The sequence below is a fragment of the Acinonyx jubatus genome, chromosome B1 (assembly GCF_027475565.1).
Source record: "Acinonyx jubatus isolate Ajub_Pintada_27869175 chromosome B1, VMU_Ajub_asm_v1.0, whole genome shotgun sequence".
In the NCBI taxonomy this organism is placed as follows: Eukaryota; Metazoa; Chordata; class Mammalia; order Carnivora; family Felidae; genus Acinonyx; species Acinonyx jubatus.
In genome coordinates, this window is record NC_069382.1 from 49,329,214 (window position 1) to 49,353,642 (window position 24,429).

General features: G+C 38.2%; 1 protein-coding gene across 2 annotated transcripts in view; it reads right to left on the minus strand.

Annotated features, from left to right (window-relative positions):
- The window catches only part of KIF13B (kinesin family member 13B), a 201,031-nt gene that overhangs the window by 91,946 nt on the left and 84,656 nt on the right, over positions 1 to 24,429 (minus strand). For both annotated transcript variants that reach the window (XM_027069655.2, XM_053216665.1), the window contains exons 10-14: positions 23,649 to 23,760; positions 15,304 to 15,516; positions 13,834 to 13,944; positions 10,844 to 10,978; positions 337 to 467 (exon numbers count right to left, since the gene is read on the minus strand). In XM_027069655.2, the coding sequence (XP_026925456.1) occupies positions 337 to 467; positions 10,844 to 10,978; positions 13,834 to 13,944; positions 15,304 to 15,516; positions 23,649 to 23,760 (702 nt within the window). The remainder of the gene's footprint in view (positions 1 to 336; positions 468 to 10,843; positions 10,979 to 13,833; positions 13,945 to 15,303; positions 15,517 to 23,648; positions 23,761 to 24,429) is intronic.

Below are 24,429 nucleotides of genomic sequence, written 5' to 3' on the forward strand. Positions count from 1 at the left end.
AGGGATGTAAGAGATTTTGTATCAAAAATAGTAGAAAGCCATTCGGCTATCTGGTGAGTGACCCAGGAGAAAAGGTTCCAATCAAGATATGATGAGGGCTTTATTTTTTTATTTATTTTTTTTTTTTGATGAGGGCCTTATTTAAATAAGGCCACGAGGGTGAGTATAGAGAGGGAACATGGCTTAAGAACTACTAAAAAGTTAAATGTAAAGGCCTTGGTAACGAAGTGAATATCTTCATTAAGTGAACTTAAAAAGCAAAGGCCAAGCATCCACAAGTAGTGTCCTTTCTTCCTCTTAAAGATTGTGACATTAACACTAATTAAAGTACATTACCTGGTGTTCTTCTGAGGAGTCAGCATAACCTGGCCTTCTGATGTGATGTCTATAATACAATGTTCAGGAAGAATTCCCATTCCACATAGCTGGATATCTTGGGAATTTGCTGACCCTATCAATGTATGTTCCTACAAAAGAACCAAATTCACTGATTAACATTGTATTCTTACATGTATACAAACTGAAATCATCTCCCCTGAGCCCTCTTATATTGATCCATTACCTTAGCTAAAAGATTTTCTTAAGCAAATGGAATGGGGTAGGGGGAATTTCTGGCTTTCTCTGAAATACATTCTATAAATTGTATTTCCTTATAAGGAATAATGCAGAGTTGAGTTATACCTTTTAAACCTAAAGCTATAGTTTTATATTAATGTCTATACTATATTCATTATTTTCCATCGCAATCTTGATTCCAAATACTTTATACTACTCTCAGAGCATGAGCCATATGTCAATGATATACCAAAAATATTGGTCTGAAGACCACAGTTACTTAAGCTGCTCATCATTTATCTGGTCTCAATCAAGATGAGTCAATCACAAAGATAAAATCCTATTCAAATCTAAGCATTTTGAAAAGATTACAATTATTTTATGAATCCCATGGTCTCTCTAATCCTCACAGAAGATATGATGGATGTGTTCTTCTTACTATAGAGTCGCAATTATGCAATTCTTGAAGCCCCAATCACCAGCCTTGCTTTCTGGCTGGCAACTGAGAAAGTGGATGTAAAAGTTAAGTTCCCTCTTCTGCACTTCAACATCTGACTGCCCATACATAATTAAATGCTGATAAGACCTGGATGTGTCCCTAGGCCACCTCCTCCTTGCATACACCTGGATCAGGGGTCAGATACAAAATATGTAAGGCTTTGCAAGTTTTATAAAACCACTCTGCCTCATAGTGTGAAAGCAGTCAGATAACACACATATGAACAAGTGTGGCTACTTTCCAACAAAACTTTATTTATGAACACTGAAATTTGGACTTCATAGAATTTTCACATGTCTGAAATATTATAGCTTTTCTATTTTTTTTCCAACTATTTAAACAATGTAAAAACCATTCTTAGCTCCCAGGCCGTATAGAAGCAGGCAGGGAGCTAGATTTGGCCAGTGGGAACAGTTGCTGACCCTTGATCACAATGACTTCATCCAGCCCCATGGGTTTTAAATGCTGTTGAGACAGGAAAACTAAAGGGACCCTATGAAAAACTGCTTGTTTTGCTCCTTTTCCTGCTTCTGTTCTTGCTAGGACCCACATCCCCCTACACATACACATCTTATAGAACAGATAATGTGTCCTCCCGGTAAAGGCCAAGGAGTTAATGATTTCTTTGGAGTCTTCCAGCACAATAGACACCATCTAAGGAGTGACCAAGACCACTGATCCACCAAGAACTGTGGCCCTAGGGCACAAGTGGCTTATGGAGGACACCTAAACACTTGTCTATGTTCCTGGATGCCTGAGAAGACACAACCCTCAATAAAAACCCCAGGCTTCAAACAAAGATGAGACTTACTTTCCTTTCAGAGTCTCCCAGTTGCTCTCTCTGTATCTGCTTTCTCTACATATCTTCAATAAACTGCTCTCATTTCCTCTTGGCTTACATTTGGTTTCCATCCTGAATGAAGTCAAGGACCTTCTTGGCTGGTTCTGGAGAACCCCACCTGGGTCCTCAGACCTCGCCTGCCTGCGACACTGTTTCTATATAAATTAAATCACTAACCAGGAACCACAAGCTTTAGTTCATTATTTTGCTGCCTCCACTACCACTATTCTAGTCTCAATAACCATTATTTATTGCCTACTCGGATGTCTAAAGACATTTCAAGGTGTCTAAATGTCTTTAATGTTCATTTATTTATGAGAGAAAAAGACAGAATGCAAGCAGGGGAGGGGCAGAGATAGAGGGAGACACAGAATCCCAAGCAGGCTCCAGGCTCTGAGCTTTCAGCACAGAGCCCGACACAGGGCTCAAACCCACAAACCACAAGATCATGACTTGAGCCCAAGTCGGAGGCTTAACCAACTGACCCACCCTCTAAATGTCATTCTTAATGACATTTGAATATCTAAAGACATTTCAAAGTGAAAGGGCCAAAGCAGAACTTTTGCTCCCCCAACCTCCACCCAATGAGTCTATTCTCTTTTCCATTAATAGTGGTACTGCCACCACCCAGGTAGTCAACGAAAAAGGTTAGGTGCTACTGAGCCCTATCTTCCCCTTACCAGCCTACTCCTGGATCCATGTTGATCAGAACATCCCTACAGACTGTCCCTCCAAAACATATCAAGAATTGACTCATTTTCCCTCCACCTCTACTATCACGCTTTACACTCTATTGCTCGGGTGAATACAGGTGCCTTCTACTATCTCTCCACTCCTAATCCCTCACCCCCATCCACTCCCAGCACAACAGCTGATCATGCAGCCCCCCCTATTTAAAACCCTCAAGTGGCTTCCCTTTGAACTTCTAATGAAGTCCAAATTCTTACTCAGGCTTACAAAAAACACTCAGTGATGTGGCCCTGCCTGCCTCTCCTATCCTAGCTCCTACTACTCCCCCTTCTCCTGGAACACGATAAGGCCATACTGGCCTTTTATCCGTTCCTTGAGCACACTGGCTGGTTCCTCCTCTAACCTTGATATTGGTAGTTTCTTACCATTTCTATCTCACCTTTTAAGGGAACATTCTCAGGGAGGTGTACTCGGAACTGACAATCAGATATAACCACCCCACCACTCTCCTATTTCAATTCCTTACCTAGCACTGACTATGGGTTGGTTTACTATATGTCTCCACAGCTAACATGGAAACACCACAAGAGCAGAGAACAGCCTGACCTGCTCCCCACTGTAATCCAAGCACTTAACACATGCCTGGCACAATTAGTCATTAAAAAAATATAAAGGAAGAATAAATGATCATTTGTCTTCAGACTCAAAGGAAGATGATTCTCTCCTCCTCTTTGCTGGTAACCCTTCTAATTATGTTGTGGGTCCCAGTGATTCCCATCTCTTCTGGGACCTCAATCTCATAAAAAGGGCCCTTCCCCACTAGTATATTCATTTCACCTTTCCTGGGGGTTTCTTCTCTCAGCTGTACTGCAGTGGTGATTCTAAGGAAACAAAGAGCTGGGATCCAGAGCTGCCCCATGGTATCCTATTCGGTCCCCAAGGAGTATATAAAATACAGAGGACATTCCACATAAAGCTTTACTCTTCACTATTAGCTGAGGCTTCCTGGCCAATCCTATACTTTCCTAATCTGGAGAACAGGGTTTGACTCCATGAAACTACAAGTAATGCTTTGTGATGCTCAGTAGCAGGCCTAAAGAATCTATTCCATGCCTATCTGCATTCCCCACTTTGGCTCCCCCCGCCCCCCCCCCCCCCCCACCGTACAACACCAACCCCACAGTGAAGTTCCAAAAGGGGGGAGAAAAGAGTCTAAAGAGAAAAAGGGCCCAAGACCACCTAAAAAAGAAGGAAAAATTGTCAAAGCACTTGCCTTGAACTATATAACCCAGGTTGGGGTTTGAGTCTAGAACCAACTCCCACTACCATAGTCTGACTGCACACAGATTCAGGTCCACATCTGTGCCTTTGCTCTTGTTCTCTTTGCTTGAAAGGCTCCCTCTTCCCTTCATCTAAATACAGGGGTCTTCTAATTGAGGGTCATCTTCTACTTGAGAAAGTTTCACCGGTAGGCAACACTGACTTCTCCCTTCTCTGAATCCCCTTAGAGGGGATACCATATTTCACTATCAATTGCACAAACGTTGTTTTTTTCCTTTATTTAGACAGCAGTCTTCACAGAACTCCTGCATCTTCTACAACAATAAGCACAGTACATGACACATGGTGTATGCTAAGTATCTATTGATAGACTGAATTAAAAATTATTGGAGATAAGATATTAACACAAACATGCAAAGGTCTAATCCAAATTCTGGAAGGAAAACTTCATTTTTTTCACAAATGCATACTAAGTACCTATGATGAGTTGGGCACTGAGTCACAAGAGACAAAGTCCCAATTACGGTGCTTACAATGTCAGTGGCAACTTAAATCTCTCAGTTGAGGTTATAATCTATTCTGATTTGGATGATGATTCATTGTAATTTCAAACACTGCACTCTAACAGCTCAATCTGCCAAAGCCTTACTGTTTGATGTTTAGGCAACTTAAACAATAAGCTTTTTGATAAGTTCTTCCTATTGTGCTCTAAGCACTGCAATAAAAACACTGACAAGGAAAAAAAAATAAACATAGGTTGGCACAGTTTATCTAATGAGTATCTAAGTGCTATGAAAGTACAAGGTAATCAAAACAAGATAAATTAATCAGGGGTGGCTTTTCAGTCTCTTTGTGATATGTGGATACAATGATTCTTAAACCAGACTACTTTTGGGGCGCCTGGGTGGTTCAGTTGGTTAAGCGCCCAACTTCAGCTCAGGTCATGATCTCGCAGTTCGTAAGTTCGAGCCCCACATCAGGCTCTGTGCTGACAGCTCAGAGCCTGGAACCTGCCTGGATTCTGTCTCCCTCTCTGTCTGCCCTTCCCTTGCTTGTGCTCTGTGTCTCTCTCTCTCTCTTTCAAAAATAAACAAACATTAAAAACAAATTTAAAAAAATAAAGTAGACTGGTTTTAGGGAAAACTTTAGCAAATATAAAATACCATATGTAAAAATCTCAGAAATAATCAGAGGCTAGAAATGGTTTTTAACCTTTTTTCATCCATTTAAGTTTAATTTCACTGGAGAAGATTAGTTAACTATTCTATGAATTTACTGTACCTTGCTTCCTTTATAAATCAACTATTTATGTGGCTCTTTTGAGAATCTCCCTTTGACCAGCTAAGTCCTAAAAGAAAGAGCAAGATAGAGACAGAGGGGAAAAGAGGGAGGGGAAAAAGGAAGATGAAGAGAGACAGGACTTGTCCACTAGTGACATATTTCACAGGGCAGCTTTTCCCAGCGTGCAAGAAGAAAAAGTAGCATATGGATAAAGCCCATGAGGTCCCTCAGTCTTACCAGCATTCCCAGATAATTTCTGAAGGAAAAGGTAAGTAAGTACCAAGGGCACTAAGCAGAAAAGTACCTGTTACTCTTCACATATCTAAGTAATCAAAATTCTTTAATAAAGAAGTCATGCTAGCTTAACAGAACCTAGACTCTGAAGACAGCTTTTCTGGAATGGAGGTGAAAAGGGCAGGAATGCTATCTTCCCATCTTTTACAAATTCAAACACTACACCACACAGACCAAACCGCTGCCAACCCAAGAACTCCTACTGTGCCATGACTGTGTCTTCTTCATCTTGGGGTCCTTGGGGCCCAACCCACAGCTCCACAAACACTGAATGGCTGATGCCTCTGCCATTCTCATCACTTCAGTCGGTGACTGTGAATACTGGCAAAGAGGACAACAGGCAGTTTACTTTCAATGGGAGCTATACTATAAAAGACATGTGTTTTAAAACTGCTGCCGAGGGGTGCCTGGATTGCTCAGTCAGTTGAGTGTCATGATCTCACAGCCCGTGTCAGGCTCTGTGCTGACACCTCAGAGCCTGGAGCCTGCTTAGGATTCTGTGTCTCCCTCTCTCTCTGCCGCAACCCACTCACATTCTGTCTCTGTCTCTCTCAAAAATAAACAAACATTAAAAAAAAGTTTTAAAGGGGCACCTGGGTGGCTCAGTCAGTTAAGCATACGACTTCGGCTCAGATCATGATCTCGCAGTTTATGAGTTCAAGCCCCACATCAGGCTCTGTGCTGGAAGCTCAGAGCCTGGAGCCTGCTTCAGGTTCTGTGTCTCCCTCTCTCTCTGCCCCTCCCCTGCTCACACTCTGTCTCTCTCTCTCTCTCTCAAAAAAAAAACAAAAAACATTAAAAAAAAATTTTTTAATAAATAAATAAAACTGCTGCCTGGGGTACCTGGGTGACTCAGTTGGTTAAGCGACCGGCTTCAGCTCAGTCATGATTTCATGGTTCATGAGTTTAAGCCCCACGTCCCACTCTCTGCTGTCAGCACAGAGCCCACTTTATTATTTTTTTAATTTTGTTTTTTTAATTTACATACAAATTAGTTAGCATATAGTGCAACAATGATTTCAGTAGATTCCCTAATGCCCCCTACCCATTTAGCCCATTCCCCCCCCCACCAACCCCTCCAGTAACCCTCTGTTTGTTCTCCATATTTAAGAGTCTCTTATGTTTTGTCTCCCTCCCTGTTTTTATATCATTTTTGCTTCCCTTACATTCATCTGTTCTGTCTCTTAAAGTCCTCATATGAGTGAAGTCATATGATTTTTGTCTTTCTCTGACTAATTTTACTTAGCATAATACCCTCTAATTCCATCCACATAGTTGCAAATGGCAAGATTTCATTCTTTCCGATTGCCGATTAATACTCCATTGTATATATGTACCACATCTTCTTTATCCATTCATCCATCGATGGACACTTGGGCCACAAAGCCCACTTTAGATCCTCCGTCTCCCCTTCTCTTGGCCCCTACTCCCTACCCTGCTAGTGCGTGCTCTCTCCCTGTCTCAAAAATAAATAAAAACATTTAAAGTTGTTGCTGAATCCTTATCAAGTGTGTACATGTATAATTTGCTCCAAATCCTTCAGAATCAGCCTTGTTTCCAGGGCCATTAATAGCTGACTTGTGCAAAGAGCAGATCCAGAACCGCATAAGCAAAATAGCCCTTCTGAGAGATCTGGAGGATAATTGAAAGGCATGATGAGAATCAATTATACTGTGATCCCATTTCTGTAATTTGAAAATATGTATCAGTATAAGCCTATAGACATACATATAGGAATAGACCCAGCAGATACAGATAAAACTATTAAATGTTAACTGTGGTCATCTCTGCATGTTGGAATTTGGGCACAAATCCCCCCTCTTTTTCTAGTATGTGTTTATAAAACTCTTCAGAAAACAAAGTGTATTACTAGCATAATGTTTTTAAGGTGGGGGAAGCAGCTCTTCCCTCTAGAAGCTTGGCTGGCACTGGTATAAATGTCCAAGACTGTCTTAGAATCACAGGCAGTCCTTGATTTGCATGAGAGCAAAGGATTGTAAAAATAACATTGCAAGGAGATCTTAATAATCAATGGGGAAACTGCAATTATTCTGTGACTTTTTAAAATGTGTGTAAAACCATTAAGATTTTTCTTACTGTTACAACATATAGGATAATGAAAAAATAGTAAAACCAATATTTATTTAGTATACTGTAATTTAGACTATTAGAAACACTGAGGGACGCCTGGGTGGCTCAGTCGGTTAAGCGGCCGACTTCGGCTCAGGTCATGATCTTGCCGTCCATGAGCTCGAGCCCCGCACCGGGCTGGGTGCTGACAGCTCAGAGCCTGGAGCCTGTTTCAGATTCTGTGTCTCCCTCTCTCTGACCCTCCCCTGTTCATGCTTTGTCTCTCTCTGTCTCAAAAATAAATAAACGTTAAAAAAAATTTTTTTTTTAAAAAGAAACACTGAAATTTAAAGCATTTTATTTCTGGGGTGCCTGGGTGGCTCATTTGCCTAAGCACTGGACTCTTGATCGCAGCTCAGGTCTTTTTTTTTTTTTTTTTTTTTTTTTAAGATTATTTATTTTGAGAGAGAGAGAAAGGGAGCATGAGCAGGGGAGAGGTAGAGAGAGAGAGATAAAGAGACAGTGAATCCCAGGCAGACTCTGTGTTGTCATCGCAAAGTCCGATGCAGGGCTCCAATCTTACAACCGTGAGATCATGACCCAAGCCAAAATCAAGGGTCAGATGCTTAAATGACTGAGTCATCCAAGTGCCCCATCTCAGCTCAGGTCTTGATCTCAGGGTCATGAGTTCAAGCCCCACTTTGGGCTCCATGCTGGGCATGCAGCCTATTTAAAAACAAAAAGTATCTTATTTTTGTTAAAAGCTTATCAGGAGTAGTATAAACAGTACCTGCCTTCTTCTCAATACGTAACTTACAATATGGAGGGAGCATATTTCCTGTGCCTTGGCAAACTGTGATACTCCTTTCTAAGCTTCTACCGTTTTAACCTCTGTGCTCTAGATGCTGTGAAATATCTCCAAGAGCTCCTTTAGTGTGAAGTGTTCTCCAGTGTCCCTTTGAGCCATCTTCATCCTTCTCATCACACTTTCATTATTTACGTCTGTAAGTTCATCTTCACAACATTTCCCTGGCTGCACGTGTAGAATCTCACAAACGGCAGTGGCGTCAGCATCATCTACTAGATTGTGGTAACTGGAATTTGTGTATGTTGGAACCATGACATGTAAGGACTGCCCACACATGCAAATTAGATGCAAAATTATCTTGTGAGTTATGTTCCACCTATGGTTTGGCCACCATACCTTGCCTCTACCAGTTCCAGACAAAACAAATATATGGAGGATTCTGTGCTGGAAGAGAATCATACCACTTGGAACTAAAAAGAACGTTAGAGATAATTTAATCCAGGGTCTTCTTTTATAGATGGGGTGCTGAAAATCACCCAGAGATATGAAGTCATCTGTCCAGCATCTAAATTGATTTCAGAATTTGAAGGCAAGAAATAAAAAATGCTCAGCCTCCAGATTCTTCCAACCCACATCATGGTATCACTTTACTGAAGCAAAAACTGTTCTTGGATTGAGATCATCCTTTTGAATGTGCTTGGTCATGAATATACTTTTGTCACGAGGTTAGCCTGGGCAGTGAAGAAATCAACACTGCCTTAGACTCTGCCAAAACAGGCTTGACCACACAGTCTGAAACAGAATCCCAACACCTCCACACAAGATGACCAGAAATATTTTGACTACTCTCCAAAAGTCTTTAAATAGTTTCTTTGTTTAATTTTTTAGTTAAAGAACAGATAGAATCAGGTTTTTTTTCTTGTTGGCGTATGTGTGTGTTCCAATTTGAACTTCATCACATCAGAAAGAAAAAGAATTCATAGTTCTGAGAAATAAAAAGGGCAGAATATTTGTGTCTTATTCTGTCTTGTACCTCTCCTAAAGCATATGAATACCTATAGCTGAAACCCTAACAGAAAATGCTGCCCACATCATTAAGAAACATAGTAAGTGATACGATCACATCATTTTTTTTGCAATAGACAAGGGTAATATACATAAGGTACCACGCTGAGTGTCAAGTAAGAAGATGGTATGTGGAATATTTTATATTTTACAGTGCTTCTGTTTACAAAGTACTTTGTAAATATCAAGTCTTATTTGATCCTCATAGGGCTCCTGTGAGGGAGTCAGACAGGGAAAGCACCCTTCTATAGAGGATGGATCTGTAGACTGGAGGGGGCAAAGGACTTGAGATCACACATCCGTTCAGCAGCATACCAAACTAAAAACGTGGGTCATCTCCCTGCCACTCCCATGTTGCTCCCACTTGAACACAACAGCTGAGAGTGCACATATACTATATGTATCAAAAACACAATTTAATTCACAGCATACTACAACATGGTATCAGATACTCATTAATAAAGGGGCTTTATTTATCAAAATAACACAAACCAATTACCCCAGGATATCTTTAATAAAACCTGGGAAACTAGCCAATGCATCGTGAATTCTTTAGTCTCTTTAGAAATGAAACCACACAATTTTCTAATTTTAAAGCAGTTTCGAACTTTACCAGCTAACATTATCTTTAATTTCTTAGTCCCTTCAGTTAAACCTACATATATAGTATCCATATTGTAAGGGTGGAAAAGATTTCCTCCCAGTATATATTAACCACAAGTCAAAATCATATAGTCCATTACCTAATTCATTTACGCCCTGGGACAAGGGGATTTTAGTGAGCTCCTCCTCGTAATTTATGTAGTGTCTCAGGATTCCTGCTTATTCTAAAGTTGTCTCTTGTCTTCCTGATAAGTGCCACAATTTACAGATTTCAACATACATCGCTATTTGGGTTTCTGACCCTCTCACTCTCTAAGTCATCTATTCTTTTTTTATAAGTCAATAATCCAAATTTTTGAATTTTCCTAAATTACTGGAAACAAATTTCATAGTAAGTGGTCCTACACCATAACTTTCTTTAAACATTTCCTCTTGTAATCTGATAACCACTCAGAAAAGGGTGTGCTTCATATAAATGACAAAAACTTTAGTCTGCTAATAAATTGTTTAGTTCAAAAAGTCATTCTTTAAGCTTTAAAGTTATCTACTTAGCTCCCTGGCATAAATCACAGTCAATCATAGTAGCTAAGATACTTAATGTCTTGAAAATAACATCAGAATATTAGTTTTTATATTACTAGGTTGAATTACATCACTTGAAGACTAAAAAGGGTAACTAATCTCAGAAACTCAATATTTTTCTACCTTCTAGTTTATTCGAATAGAAACAATTGTGTTAATTCATTATTCATTATTCATTATTTTTGAATAAGCATGTTTCTTCAAGTTAAAAAAAATACTATGAAATATTGTTCTATATCATGGCTGGAAATAGCAGCAAAGCCTGTTACTTCACCTTTAAATAGTAAACCAGAAGTTCATTCAGAGCAGGATCAGCATTCAGATTAACAAGGAAGCATTTATCATCCCCAACTTTAATCCCAGAAGATTGAAGAGATATTCCAAGACTCTCAAGTTGCTTCTGTCGCTCCTATAAATGTATTAGAGAAGGATTAATTCCATAGCTATTGACACAGCAAGATATAAAAGGTCTCACGTTGGAATAATCATTAAATAATTTTATAATTTAATTATGTTATTTTAGGACATGGTATTATAGATTATTGCATTTTTTCTTTCCAAACTATATAATGTTTTTCATTTTGTTAATTAAAACTTTGTTTTGAAAAATAAGCCATTACCAATAGCAACCAAGTATACTATTGAATTCTCAATGTTCCTTCTTAAAAATATCTAACATCTTGAATTTGTGTTTCTCACTTAGTTCTATACATATGAGCAAAGGTGTTTTACCAACTGTGATCTTTCTAAAAGGCCAAATTTTCAATACACTCCCTTGCTTGATACCCTCAGTGATTCCCCAGCAAGATAAGGGCCAAACTCCCTCAACAAAGTCCACAAGGCCCTTCAATCTGGCCCGTTTCCTCTCCACCTTCATGTCTTATCATTCCTACTCTCAAAGCCTGTGCTATGGTTAAATGGAACTCTTCCAGGTCCCTCAAAGTGTCAAGAATGCTCTCTTAAGAGATTTTACACCTGTTTCTTCTATCTGAAGTATACTTGTTCTCATACTTGGTAACTCAGACTTGTTTACTTGACCATTTCTCTATGAGGGCATGGATCCTATCTATCCACTGTGAATTCCTGGCACCTAGCAAGAACAGTGCATAACCAGTGAGCACTCAAAACATCAGGTTTGTAAATTTACCAAAATAAAACTTGTAGGGGCACCTGGGTGGCTCAGTCAGTTAAGCATTTGACTTGTGATTTTGGCTCGGGTCATGATCTCACAATGTTAAGATCGACCCTGCTGCACGTTGGGCTCTGCACTGGGTGTGGAGCCTGCTTGCAATTCATATTCATTCTTATTCTCATTCTCTCTCTCTCTCTTTCTCTCTACCTCCCTGCCGCCCCTCCTCTGCTTGAGCATGTGGTAAATAAATAAATGAATAAAACTTGCATATGCATCAAGTACTACTTTCAGAATAAGAGTATGAACCTTTCTTTTTTATGACTGTCTCTGAGACCACACAATATATGAATGTCTGCATAAAGGGGGATACGCATGACTCCTGCAACCAATGCTCTACGATTAAAGTATATGAATTGGGGCTAAGTAGGGTGTCTTTGACTATATATAAATAACAAATAGTAATGAGTCACAGCCACCAAAAGCCTTTGATTCTGAGGAAAGACAAGACAGGCTAAGTCATTTAATTAGGGCCACACAGTAAGTTTGCAGCACAATTAAATTACAGCCTGAAGAATTTGCTATTTTTAGGGATACCATCCCAAAGTGATTTGACCATGGACCATTTTTCTTCCCAGAAGACTTATTAACAATTTGTGGCTATACTGCCAGAAATACAATTTGGGATATGCTCGTCTCTTTTGGAAAAAGGTCAATGACTAACAGACCAGGTCTTTTCCCATGAAAGAGGAGTTAGCAAGCTCAGCAGCACTGAAGCCTGGGGGCTTGCAAAGATAAGGTGCTAAATGAGGTGTGAGATAAAATCAGGCAGGGTTCTCAAAAGGGACGTGTGAAAGAGGCAGAGAACAGTTAGGTAAGGAAAAGATGCTAACGATAAGATTCACCAGTATTCACCAGTATTCGCACTGCAATTTTACTTAAGACCGACCCTGTCTTGTAGCAGCAAAGCAACTCAAATACAGCAGCACTTCAGGGTCAATGTTTACCTTTGGAGTAGCTCAAAAAGGCTCACACAAATTAGTTCTAAACTGGATAATTATTAGAATGACTTATAATTTATGAAAAACAAGTGAAATATGTAACGAGAAATGGAGTTCATACACTGGAATATTCTCTTCTCTGTAATTTGAAGGATATGTATTAAAATAACCCAGGATAGGGATACAGTTAAAACAAGATGGAGTACATGGTGATCTTTAATGAAACTGGGTGATGGTACATGTAGATTCATCATACTCTTCTCTTGTTTTCATCTATTTCGAAAATGACTATAATAAAAAATATTTAAAGTCTGTCTGCACTAATATAAATATAACATCCACTTTATGCTACATAACAGTAGTACCATCCTACAACATCTGATGTATAGATTGATTCTGGGCAGCACATTTAAAGATGGAACCTGCTGGGTGACAAAAGAAATACCAAGTTATATATATTTACTAAACAAGAAACCGTTGAAAACACTAGAGATTTTTAACTTTAGAAAAGGAGGGGAACAGGCAGAGGTTACCTTACCATGAAAAGACTGCTCAATGGGGTACTGAACTCCACATTCTATTTTTAAGAGCAGAGGCTGAACATCCATCTAACAGGAAAGCCATGGAGCAAGTCTTTTATTAAGTAAACAACTAGACATTTAAGATTCTTTCCAAACGCTAATGTTCCTACCTTAAAATTTCACAACTCTACCTGTATTAAGTGTGAGAGACAGTCACCTCAGATTTAGGTATTTCATATTACTTTTACTGAGTTGTCATAATGAAGCCAGAGGCTTAGAGCCTAATATATCTACCACTAAGCATTTTATAGTTTGGGTAAGTTCCTTAGGTCTTACTTAACTAAGTATTCAGAGTCAGAGGCTACAAAGTAGTTATTTCATTTAAAAAACTTCTATGACCCTAAACAAATATTTCTTACACAATGAACAATTAATTGTAATTTGTCTTCTTTATCTTTGTAAGGCAGAGACTCTTGAATCTAGGTTCTTATTAGTGGTGCTAGATTTGCCATCTTCAAAGCTAAAAAATCAAAATAGGAACCCAAAATGACATCTGAGTTGCATTGCACAAACTGCCAAGAGGTTTCTGTGTCTTTAATCAGAAAGCACAAACCTGTGCAATCTCCTCGGTTTTCCTTAATTTCTCCTCCCAGGTCACAGTCATTTCCTGGATTAGCTTCTCTGATTCTTCTAGCCGGTCTTTTAGCTCTGGAGATTTCATTGCCTATAAGCAAAATGTTTATTTCATGAAATGTCTGTACCATGCTCTGAAGAAAGCATTAACTAAATCCAGAAGGATAAAAATAACAGTCTGCCTGCCTCCTCTCAGCTCTACCAAGGTCTCTGATCTACTTAAGACATAACAATGAATGCCACTGACACGCAGCATCCAGGCTGTATGCACCCCACAAGCTCATTCAGTCATCCAAGGTGGGCTTGAAAGGAAGACCTAACTGCTTCCTTTTCCTCCAACCAATTGTCACTGTGAAGATGTAGCTTCACAGAAAGTTCAAGTTCTCAAGGGCTTATTTTTAAATCCCAATAGGTCATATATCTAGACTTATACACAGGATTCATTCTAGTCTCTACTGATGACTTCAGGTATTGATTCAAGTATATATAGACGTACATGTTACAAACTGAATGGTGTTATTAATACCAGGAAGACAGAAACAAAATTTCAAATAATCTTAATAAACCATAAAATTATTCTTATAAAAACAGGATAAGTTTCAACAGGCAAAAATATAACCAAAATGACGTTTTGACCATGTATTTTACCAATCTACTACCAGAAAACAGGTTATAAGAAAAGAAAGGGCTAATGTCCCAACACCAGGAAAGAGTCCCATAGTCCTGGGAAATTGTGGGAACAGAAATGCTAATAAAGTAGAGATCCTGAATCTGGTATTTTATTTCACTTTTCAAAAGAAAAACATTTGGTTGCAGGTTAGAATTGTGTAGGTTTCAAATTCAGTAATGGAACATAAATACCATACGTTATAGAATGTACATAGGGTAGTAGAAATAGAGTACCTCTAAATAGGTGGGTATTTCTGCTATAAAATACTTTTTCTATAAACATAGTTAAGCCACATGAAAAAACTAGGTTATCAAGAAGTGGAAGATGTCCTTAAGATTTTCATTCTGACTTCAGCCAGTGAACAAATGATACAGCAAATATCTGCTTGAGTTCTCTTCCAGTTAGTCTATGCCCACTCTTCACCATTTTCTGCGCTAAAATTATATACATTTTGTTTCAAGCGTCTCTCTCCCTCTCTCCCTTATTCAATTATACCTCTTCTTTCTTGTCTGCTGCCTATACTGTGGAAAGGAAAATTTTCTCAATTCCCTATATTCTCTCTTTCTGTTCAATCCTTTTACACCTGTAAAAAAAAAAAACTCTCTAAATTTCAACTATGAAAATCTATCTGCCTTTATTTATTATTCATCTCAAATTTCTCTTACTATAGGAAACTCAAAAATTTTAAGTGGAGTACTTAGCACTTACAGCTAAGGGGAAGAAAATTCAAGTGCTAGCTTTTCCTAGACCCATAAAGTGTGGCTTGGCTGTGCCTTATACCTCTGCTTTAGTTAGCTGTTCTCGGAGCTTTTCTACTTCTTCCCGGAGATCCCGGATAATTCGTGCATTAGGATCCTCATTCACCACAGCATGGTTCACGATGTGCTTGGCGCGGTCTGCATACCGCAGAGTTGAAAGGGTTTCATCATAGTTATCAGCGGCTGGACTAACAGTGGCCACCATGGCTGTCTTGCTGTTACCCCCAAGACTGTCCTAGATGAAGAATGAAATTGAGTAGGATTTTTAAGTTGGAAGAAAACATCATATGAGAAAGATGAAGTCAGAAAGGGTGAGAGAACACATATTTAAGGACAAAACTAGAACTGAAATACCGATATGCTGAACCCCAGTCCCATGCTCTTTCTTCTCTGCCAAGCTACGTTTCTGCAGAAGGGAGATCTGGTTATTAAGAAAGGACGGGGAAATACAAAAAAGGCTCCATTTATTTCAGTTTAATAACAATTGGTTCTAAGTTAATTTGTCCTCTTCTAACAGGCAATATGATGTCGTAAGTCAGCACACTACTCAAAACAAAAACAATGATTTCTTAAATGACTAAAAATCTTCCTTAGAGAAACTGAACAATCATAATGTTATCTGTTATCTGATCAAAGAGTGATTACCTACAATCTAGCGCATGATGCCATGTACTTGGAATCTATGTGAAGCCTAAATAATGGCTCAGAAAGTGTTGCTGTTACAGACTATCAGTCATCTTGTAATTTTTTTCAAGAATTTTTCAAGAATTCTAGGTAGAATTATAGTCTTTAAAACAAAAGATATGTTGGAGGCACCTGATTTTATTCCCTCTGACAGCACTTCAAAAACTACTCAAACAGGCTTTACTTTCTACACGACCACTTCTACAGTTCAGACAAGGGTGCTGAAGAAAAGATACTCTCTTCATTACACTAAAACTGATCAGTATGGTGAAATGGACTTTAGAACAGGCTCCAACAAATTCAAAAAACTTTCACTTGACAACACTAAAAAACAACTACATATAACTCAGAATTACAAAACTAGAAATCAAGTCCACCCGGACTCCGCTTCACCATCCAAAGGCTGTATGTCACCCTCCTGTGGCAGGCGGCCTCTAAGACAGCCCCCCAGGATCCTCATCTCCAGGTATTCATACCTCAGTACCATCCCCCTCTCTTGAGTGTGGGAAGGACTTCTGATTTACTTCTAAGGAACAGAATACAGCAGAAGTGATGGCATGTCACTTTTGAGGTTAGATTATAAAAAGACTATGGCTTCTGTTGTGGGTATTTTCTCTCACTCTTGGGAAACCACTGTCATGAAGTGAAGTGGCCCTATGAAGAGACCTCAAAAGTGAATATGGAAAGAGATCTTCTGGAGCCTGCCAACAACCACTGAGGTGAGCAGATCCAACCCCAGGTCAAACCTTGCAATGACGGCCCCAGATGACACTTTGATTGCAGCCACATGGGAGACCCCAGCCAGAACCACTTGGTTAGGCTACACCCAGAATCCTGACCCACAGAAACTATGAGATAATAAATGGTTGTTGTTTTTAGCTATTAAGTTTTAGGGGTAATCTGTTACATAGCAATAGACATCTAATAATACCCTAATATACTATCCCAAGATGAAAAGAACAACCCAAAAAAAGAGATCTGATACCCTCTTTCAGCAATAGGATATCACTGAATTATGGATTCTCAAGCAGGCCAATATGGGGAATCAAAGATCATAAAAAAGTCAACTTTTTATCTTTGAAGATAAAAGGTTTTTCCAATATCAATATATCTAAAATTTGTTTGTGCAATCTGTGATTTATACCATCCTTGTACAAATTTTACTTAGTCCTCAGCCTTTTGTGAATTATTTTACAGATAAAAAACAAAAGAAAACCCAGAGGTTTGTTCTGACAAAGCAGGTCAAATACTCTGCCTAAAGATCCAGAACTAGTAAACTGAACAATATTCTAATCCAGTTGTATTCTGCCTTCAAGTCCAATATGATTTCACTCCCCCACAGTCACCCACAATAACATAGCAACAAAGTGCCACTTGGCAACAGAGCGAGAGCTCAGATCTGAGGAGCAAGTAAGGTGACTGGATAGCTTTCCAAGTTATTTTGTCTTAGTGCCAGAGTCAAAACAATTCCCTAGGTACTGCTAACAGTTCAATACAATCACAGACTATGTATCTGTTTATTCATCCACTACTTAAAACTAGGTTTTCCACAGAAAACAAAGCTTAATGAGGTCTTTGAAGGAAATACACTCCAGCACATGAAAAGGAAGGAAACATAAGTAATCTGGACTCTAGAAAGCAGAAGCAACTTCCGCCAAGTCTGTGTGATCACTTGCTTTCCTCTTCACTTCTAGACACTGATATCACACTGTTGGTGCCCAGCTTTGGCAACGTCCAGAAGAATAACAAGATGCACATTAATGAAATTCCAATGTTATATATAAAGATCACATGAATTACATGTCAGATTATAATTCAGTTCACCAACAGCACCATGGTGGAGTGTTGCCCTTCAGGAACTACGGCATTCTGTTAGCCCACATGAACAGCAAATGCTATTGGGTAAAAGGGGATTTGTAACAATAACTACCAAAGGGAAAAAGCATGCATATTGTGCTTTAATTTGTGCTGAGAAAAGGAAACCTGGCAAATGACAAATACTTGATATTTTAAAAGCCCTTGTGCATGAGTAACAATATACTTATATTCAAAAATGGCCTCATGCCATTAGCAAAAAGGAAACAGCAACAAAAGAACTGGCACTCATTCAAGGAGAAAGTATAAAGCTTCTTGTTACTCTTTAATTGTTTAATTAGGCAAATCAGGCAAGCTTTGTTTCAAATGTGGCAATTGCAAATTAAATGGACATAGGAAAGAAATTGAATTTTGGAAGGCAGGATTTTTTGAAGCTGAAAGAACTCTTTGAAGTCATCTAATGAAATTACTTCATTTTACAGATGAGAAATTGAGACCCAGGAAGATTGACAGACTTACCAAAGGTCATAATGCTGGTTCAGAGCAGAGCTGAAGGTACTCATTCACTCAGCTCTTTACAGCGTTTACATCTAGAGGGTGGTGCTCTACATACAACACGGTAAGAACTAGAGTAGGGATAAACACAACATGGTCACAGAAAACAGAGAATGAGCAGAAAGCCCAGTCTTGAAACGGTAGGGAAGACTTTCAGAGAAAGTGACATTTGAGACCTAAGATGAATAAGCATTGTCCAGATAAAGATTTATGGGGAGGGCAGTGGGTGGGGAGATTGTAGAGAGGAGGAAGAATGTTCCAAACACGGTAAGAATAATGTCCTAGAAGTAAGAGGACTCAACACTTAGCTAGGACTGATCATATTAAGAGCAAGAAGAACAATAAGAGGTAGTGAAGGGTCAGATTACTGAAGGCCTAGAAAGTCACAAGTCATTAAAGAATGTGGACTTTATCATAAGGGCCTCTAACAGAATTATTGAAGAGACTGAAGTTTAAGAAGAGTATTAATTTTAAGACAGTACAACCTTACTATAAAGAAGGAATGGATTAATAAAAAAACTCAAGGGAGATGTTTCAATCATCCAGGCAAGGGATGAAGGTTGCCTTCATTAGGTAAGTGGCAGTAAGAACGAAGAAGGTGGATGAAGTCAAAAGATACGTATTATTTGAGTGTTTATTACCAGAAATTATTTGATGTTAAGAGGCTCACATTTAGAAGGTTACACAGAGAAGCAAAAAAATCTCTTGATAAGAAATGGTTCTCCACTGACCACTTACCAAATGAGTAACCACTCAACCCACCCGGAGAGAAGAGTGACAGAAGAGCACTCATATGTATCTCATATGTATGCCCCACCAAATCACCTAGGGTACTCATTTTCTCTGACTCTCAGATGTGGTAAATATCAAGAGCATAACACAATTATAATGCAAATACAATGCAAAAACACTTTTAAAAGAAACTGCAAATCTGATAAAGGCTGAGCAATTTTATGAGTTCAATGATAGCTATGTTGGAGAATACTAGAATCATACGAAGTCGAACAAGGATCAGGGAGAGTTAGACTAATTTAGAATTAAAGAAGGACAGAGCAAAAAGGGCATAAAAGCTACTTCAAAGGAGACTGATTTATGTATCAATGGATTCTGAGAGGCCTTTGGGAAAACTGTTTAAACATCGGAATAAGTTTTGCAAAAATGCCCCACTTGTGATCTTGCTGCAAAAGTTACACATGACAAAGAAGGTCACATAGTTTTCAAGTAAAAAATATGACAAGAAAACTTCATTTTTTTAGCCTAAGAACTGACACACGGATGTTATAATTACAACCTAATTTTATTGAACAGAAGATAAAGTGAGTTTTCAAAAATATTTAGTTTTGCTTTTCAAGTATTTTCATGAGTTTCTATCAACATGTGGTAAAAGTAAAGTGTTTCTCCTTCTAACGAAAAGTAACCTTTGACAGGATGTACACTACATAGCCTAGGCAAGAGAAGATGGGCAGTGAAGTCAGCCCTAATCTTATTTCTGCGACCACTGTCCCACTGTAACATGGGAACATTACCATTTGCTTTCAGAGAAGTAAATGAGATCATGTGTATGAAGCACTTTGCAAAGTAATTGATTCTTCTGGCCTCCAACCTATGGAATGGACACTCAATAATTACACTGGCTATTTTAATTCTGTGAATTAATTTAATAAAAGATATTTCCTAGTGTTTGTTTAAATGGACTGAGGTAGTAACACTGAAACAGGACAATGAATATTATGTCTTTTAAATCAGGCACATCCAGGGAATAATCATGAATGATCAGGAAACGTTTCTGTGGGAAAGTCTGAAGAATAAATGAGTATCTTATCAAAATGTCTCCTGGAAATTAAACACATGAGATTTCAAGGTTAATTACTGATGACCAGCATGATTAATGTTTTGTAATACCCCTTAAATTCAAGACCTATCTACAAGTGTTTTTTAATTATCAAATTTTGTTTGTTTATTCTTTTGTTTTAAATTTCTTTTTTTTTTTTTTTTTGCATTTTGGCCAATGGAAGTAATCTACCTGATTTTTTACACTGTGGCCAGTTTCACTTAATGAAGCATGCTCAAATGGTGTGCAGAGTTCTAGAAAGTAAAGATGAATACCACTAACCTTTTGAGAGAGTAGAAAATAGAAGAAAACCCAGCTTCCTTTATAAACATGTTATAGACTAAGTCAAAAGTTGTGTCACCTTGGAATAACAAATATTGTTAAAATGTCCATACTACCCAAAGCAGCCTACACATTTAATGCAGTCCCTATCAAAATACTAATAGCGTTTTTCACAGAACTATAACAAAAAATCCTAAAATTTGTATGGAACCACAAAAGACCCTGAATAGTCACAGCAATTTTGGAAAACAATTCCAAATTTCAAGTTATATTACAAGGCTGGAGAAATCAAAATGTAATGGTACTGGCAGAAAAACAGACATATAGATCAATGAGGCGGAACAGAAAACCCAAAAATAAACCCACAATTACATGGTCAATTTATCTTCGACAAAGCAGGAAAGAATATCCAATGGGAAAAAGAAAGTCTCTTCAACAAATGGCATCAGCTACATTTGAATGAATGTAACTGAGTGGTCCAGAATGAAACTGGACCACTTATCTTACACCACCCACAAAAATAAATTCAAAATAGATTAAAAACACCTTTAATTGAGGTGAAACCATAAAAAATCCTAGAAGAGGGGCACCTGGGTGGCTCAGTCGGTTAAGCGTCTGACTTCAGCTCAGGTCATGATATCATGGTTTGTAGGTTTGAGCCCCAAATTGGGCTCTGTGCTGACAGCTTGGAGCCTGGAGCCTGCTTCAGATTCTATGTATCCCTCTGTCTCTCTGCCCCTCCCCCACTCTCTCTCAAAAATAAATAAACATTAAAAAAATTTAAAACAAAATCCTAGAAGAGAGCACAGAAATGTCTGTGACATTGGCTATAGCAACATCTGTCTAGATATATCTCTGGAGGCAAGGGAAATAAAAGCAAAAATAAACTATTAGGACTACTTCAAAATAAAAAGCTTCTGCACAGTGAAGGAAACAGCAAATGAAACTGAAAGGCAACCTACTGAATGAAAGAAGATTATTTGCAAATGACTTATGTGATAAAGAGTTAGTATCCAAAATATACAAAGAATTTACGCAAATCAACACCAAAAAAATAAATAATGAACAGTCCAATTAGAAAATGGGCAGAAGACATGAACAGACATTTCTCCAAAGAAGACATCCAGATGGCCAACAGACACATGAAAAGTGCTCAACATCACTCATCATCAAGGAAATGCAAATTAAAATTACTTCATACCTCTCAGAATGGCTAAAATAAAAAACACAAAAAAATAATAAGTGCTGGAGAGGATGTGGAAAAAAAGGAACTCTCTTGCACTGTTCGTGGAATGTAAAATGGTGCAGAAACTCTGGAAAAAGTAGGGAGGTTCCTCAAAAAGTTAAAAATAGAAGTACCCTAAAATCTAGTAATCCCACTGTTGGGTATGTACCCAAACAATACAAAAACACTAATGTAAAAGGATACATGCACCCCAGTGTTTATAGCAGTACTTTTTACAATAGCCAAATTACAAAAGCAGCCCAAGTGTCCATCAACTGATGAATCGATAAAGAAGTGGTATATATACACAATGGAATATTATTCAGCCATGAAAAGGAATGAAATCTTGCCATTTGCAATGACATGGATAGAGCTACAGAGAATAATACTAAGCAAAAATAAGTCAGTCAGGGAAAGACAAATACTGCATGATATCACTCATATGTGGAATTTAAGAAACAAAACAAACAAGCAAAGGGAACAACAAAAGAGAGAGAGGGAGACAAACCAAGAAGCTGACTCATAACTATAAAGAACAAACTGATGGTTACAGGGGTGGGGAGGTGAATTATGGTATGGGGATTAGGAGGTGCACTTGTCGTGAAGAGCACTGGGTGATGTATGGAATTGTTGAATCACTATATTGTACACCTGAAACTAATGTAACATTGTATGTTAACTACACTGGAATTAAAATAAAAAATAAAATAAAATTTTAAAACAGCCAAAAAAAGGAGTTGTGTCCTATACTAAGTGTTATATTCTCAACCCCTAGCACAGTGAGCAACAGGTGTTCAATAAAGTCTTGATCAGTGACAGAATAACCTATCACAAAACTAAACAGAGCTCATAAAATTATTTCTTTATTTTAAAAAAATAGAAAGAAAAAGTATTAGGTAAAATATTTTGTTCTAGATTGGTAACTCTATACAGAGTTAAACTGTCACTGGATTTTCAATCCTCTAGCTCCCAGTCCCATAGCCAATTCACCACACCTCCAAGAGGACTACAGGGAGGGGCGCCTGCCTAGGTGGCTCAGTCGGTTAAGCGTCTCACTCTTGATTTTGGCTCAAATCATGATCTCATGGTTCCTGAGATTGAGCTCCGTGTCGGGCTCTGCACTGGCAGCATAAAGCCCACTTGGGATTCTCTCTCTCCATCTCTATGTGCCCCTCCCCTGCTTATTCTCTCTCTCTCTCTCTCAAAATACATAAACTTAAAAAAAAAAAAAAAAAAAGAGACTACAGGGAAACTTGAAGATGAGAAGAGACCTGGAAATAGCCTCTCTCTTCACCAAACACCTATTACATGTCCTTACTATCTCTCTTATGGAATCACTGACTCTTTTATAATATTTTGTGTACACATCTTATCTCCCTTACTAGATCCTGAGCTATTATAGAGGGAGGAGGGTCTTACATTTCTTTACATTCTCCTCATAGCACTCCATAGTCTTTTTTCTTTCTCATTTCCATCTATCTTACATATACTAAGTCAATTAACAAATTAATGACTGTGTGCTCTACTCTGTATCCTTAAACAACACCTAAGCTGAAAGTAAATTAAAATGATCATGAGTAGCCTTGATGTTAAACAGAAAAACAAGGTCCAAAATGTCAGTCAAACAAAAGGAGTCTGTGAGAAAGACAGAGTAGTCCAGCTGAGTCCATAAGACAGTGGAAATCCTTTCCTATGACTCACTAGGCTATCAGATTAGCAGGAGGTCCTTCTGCTACACCCCAAAATCTCAGAGGCAACTGTGTGATTCAGTGTGCCCTAAATCCCATTGCTTCCAGATTCTGATGAATCAGGTGCTTAATCTACTGAAACTATGATTATCATGTAAGATTTTAAACTTGAACATTATTAGAAGAAATGGTAATTGGGAGGAATTAACAATCTACTCTTCTCTTCCTTTCTACCAACCACTAAGAGTACGCCAGAAAGGATGGGGGTGGGGGAGTGGGGAGCTTACTTTGAGCAGCCAAGTGAGAACTGAGTCACGATATGGAACAAATTTATTCTTGTTTTTGCCAGCACTCTGATCTGCTAGGGCTGAGATAACGAGACCGAGGGTCGTGAGGGACCTGCATGGTGCAACAAACCGGAATAACCATAAAAAACAGTATATTAAGTATCATATTTTAGCACAAAACTGAACATCAAGATGCCTTGTACCTGCATTAGAACAGCACTGCCATCAGCATTTTGTTGCTCAGTTTAAAAACCCATGAACTCTAAAAGCTAATATCCTTCTAATACTACTGCAAGCAATTAAATTGCTTAGCTCTATTATTTTTTTTCATTTTTGTAAATAGCAACATGAGCTGTAAACCTTTAGGTTAAGATAAGATACAAACACCACATATCTTTAAGAAAGGAAGCCACAAACACAATACAATTAATTAAAACTTAGTATAAGGCAAAAACATTTATATATGTGTGTCAGTGTATCTATCTATCTATGTCATATATATCTATAAATATATCACATACAATATCATTCATATATATCACCATTCAATAATACAATAACAACATAGCATCTGGATGATGGTCTTTTATGATCTCCAGTTAGTGACTCTCACTGTGTTTCCTTCTGGATTCCTGCCCACAGGAGCTAATAATTTAGCTTGAGGTAGAAAATATAACCATTTAAAGGAATTGGTACACAAAATATTACTTTATAAAACCCCGGCTTCTTGGTATAAATAAGCACCACAACAGTCATAAAAGGAAAAGCTCAACATGGCTAG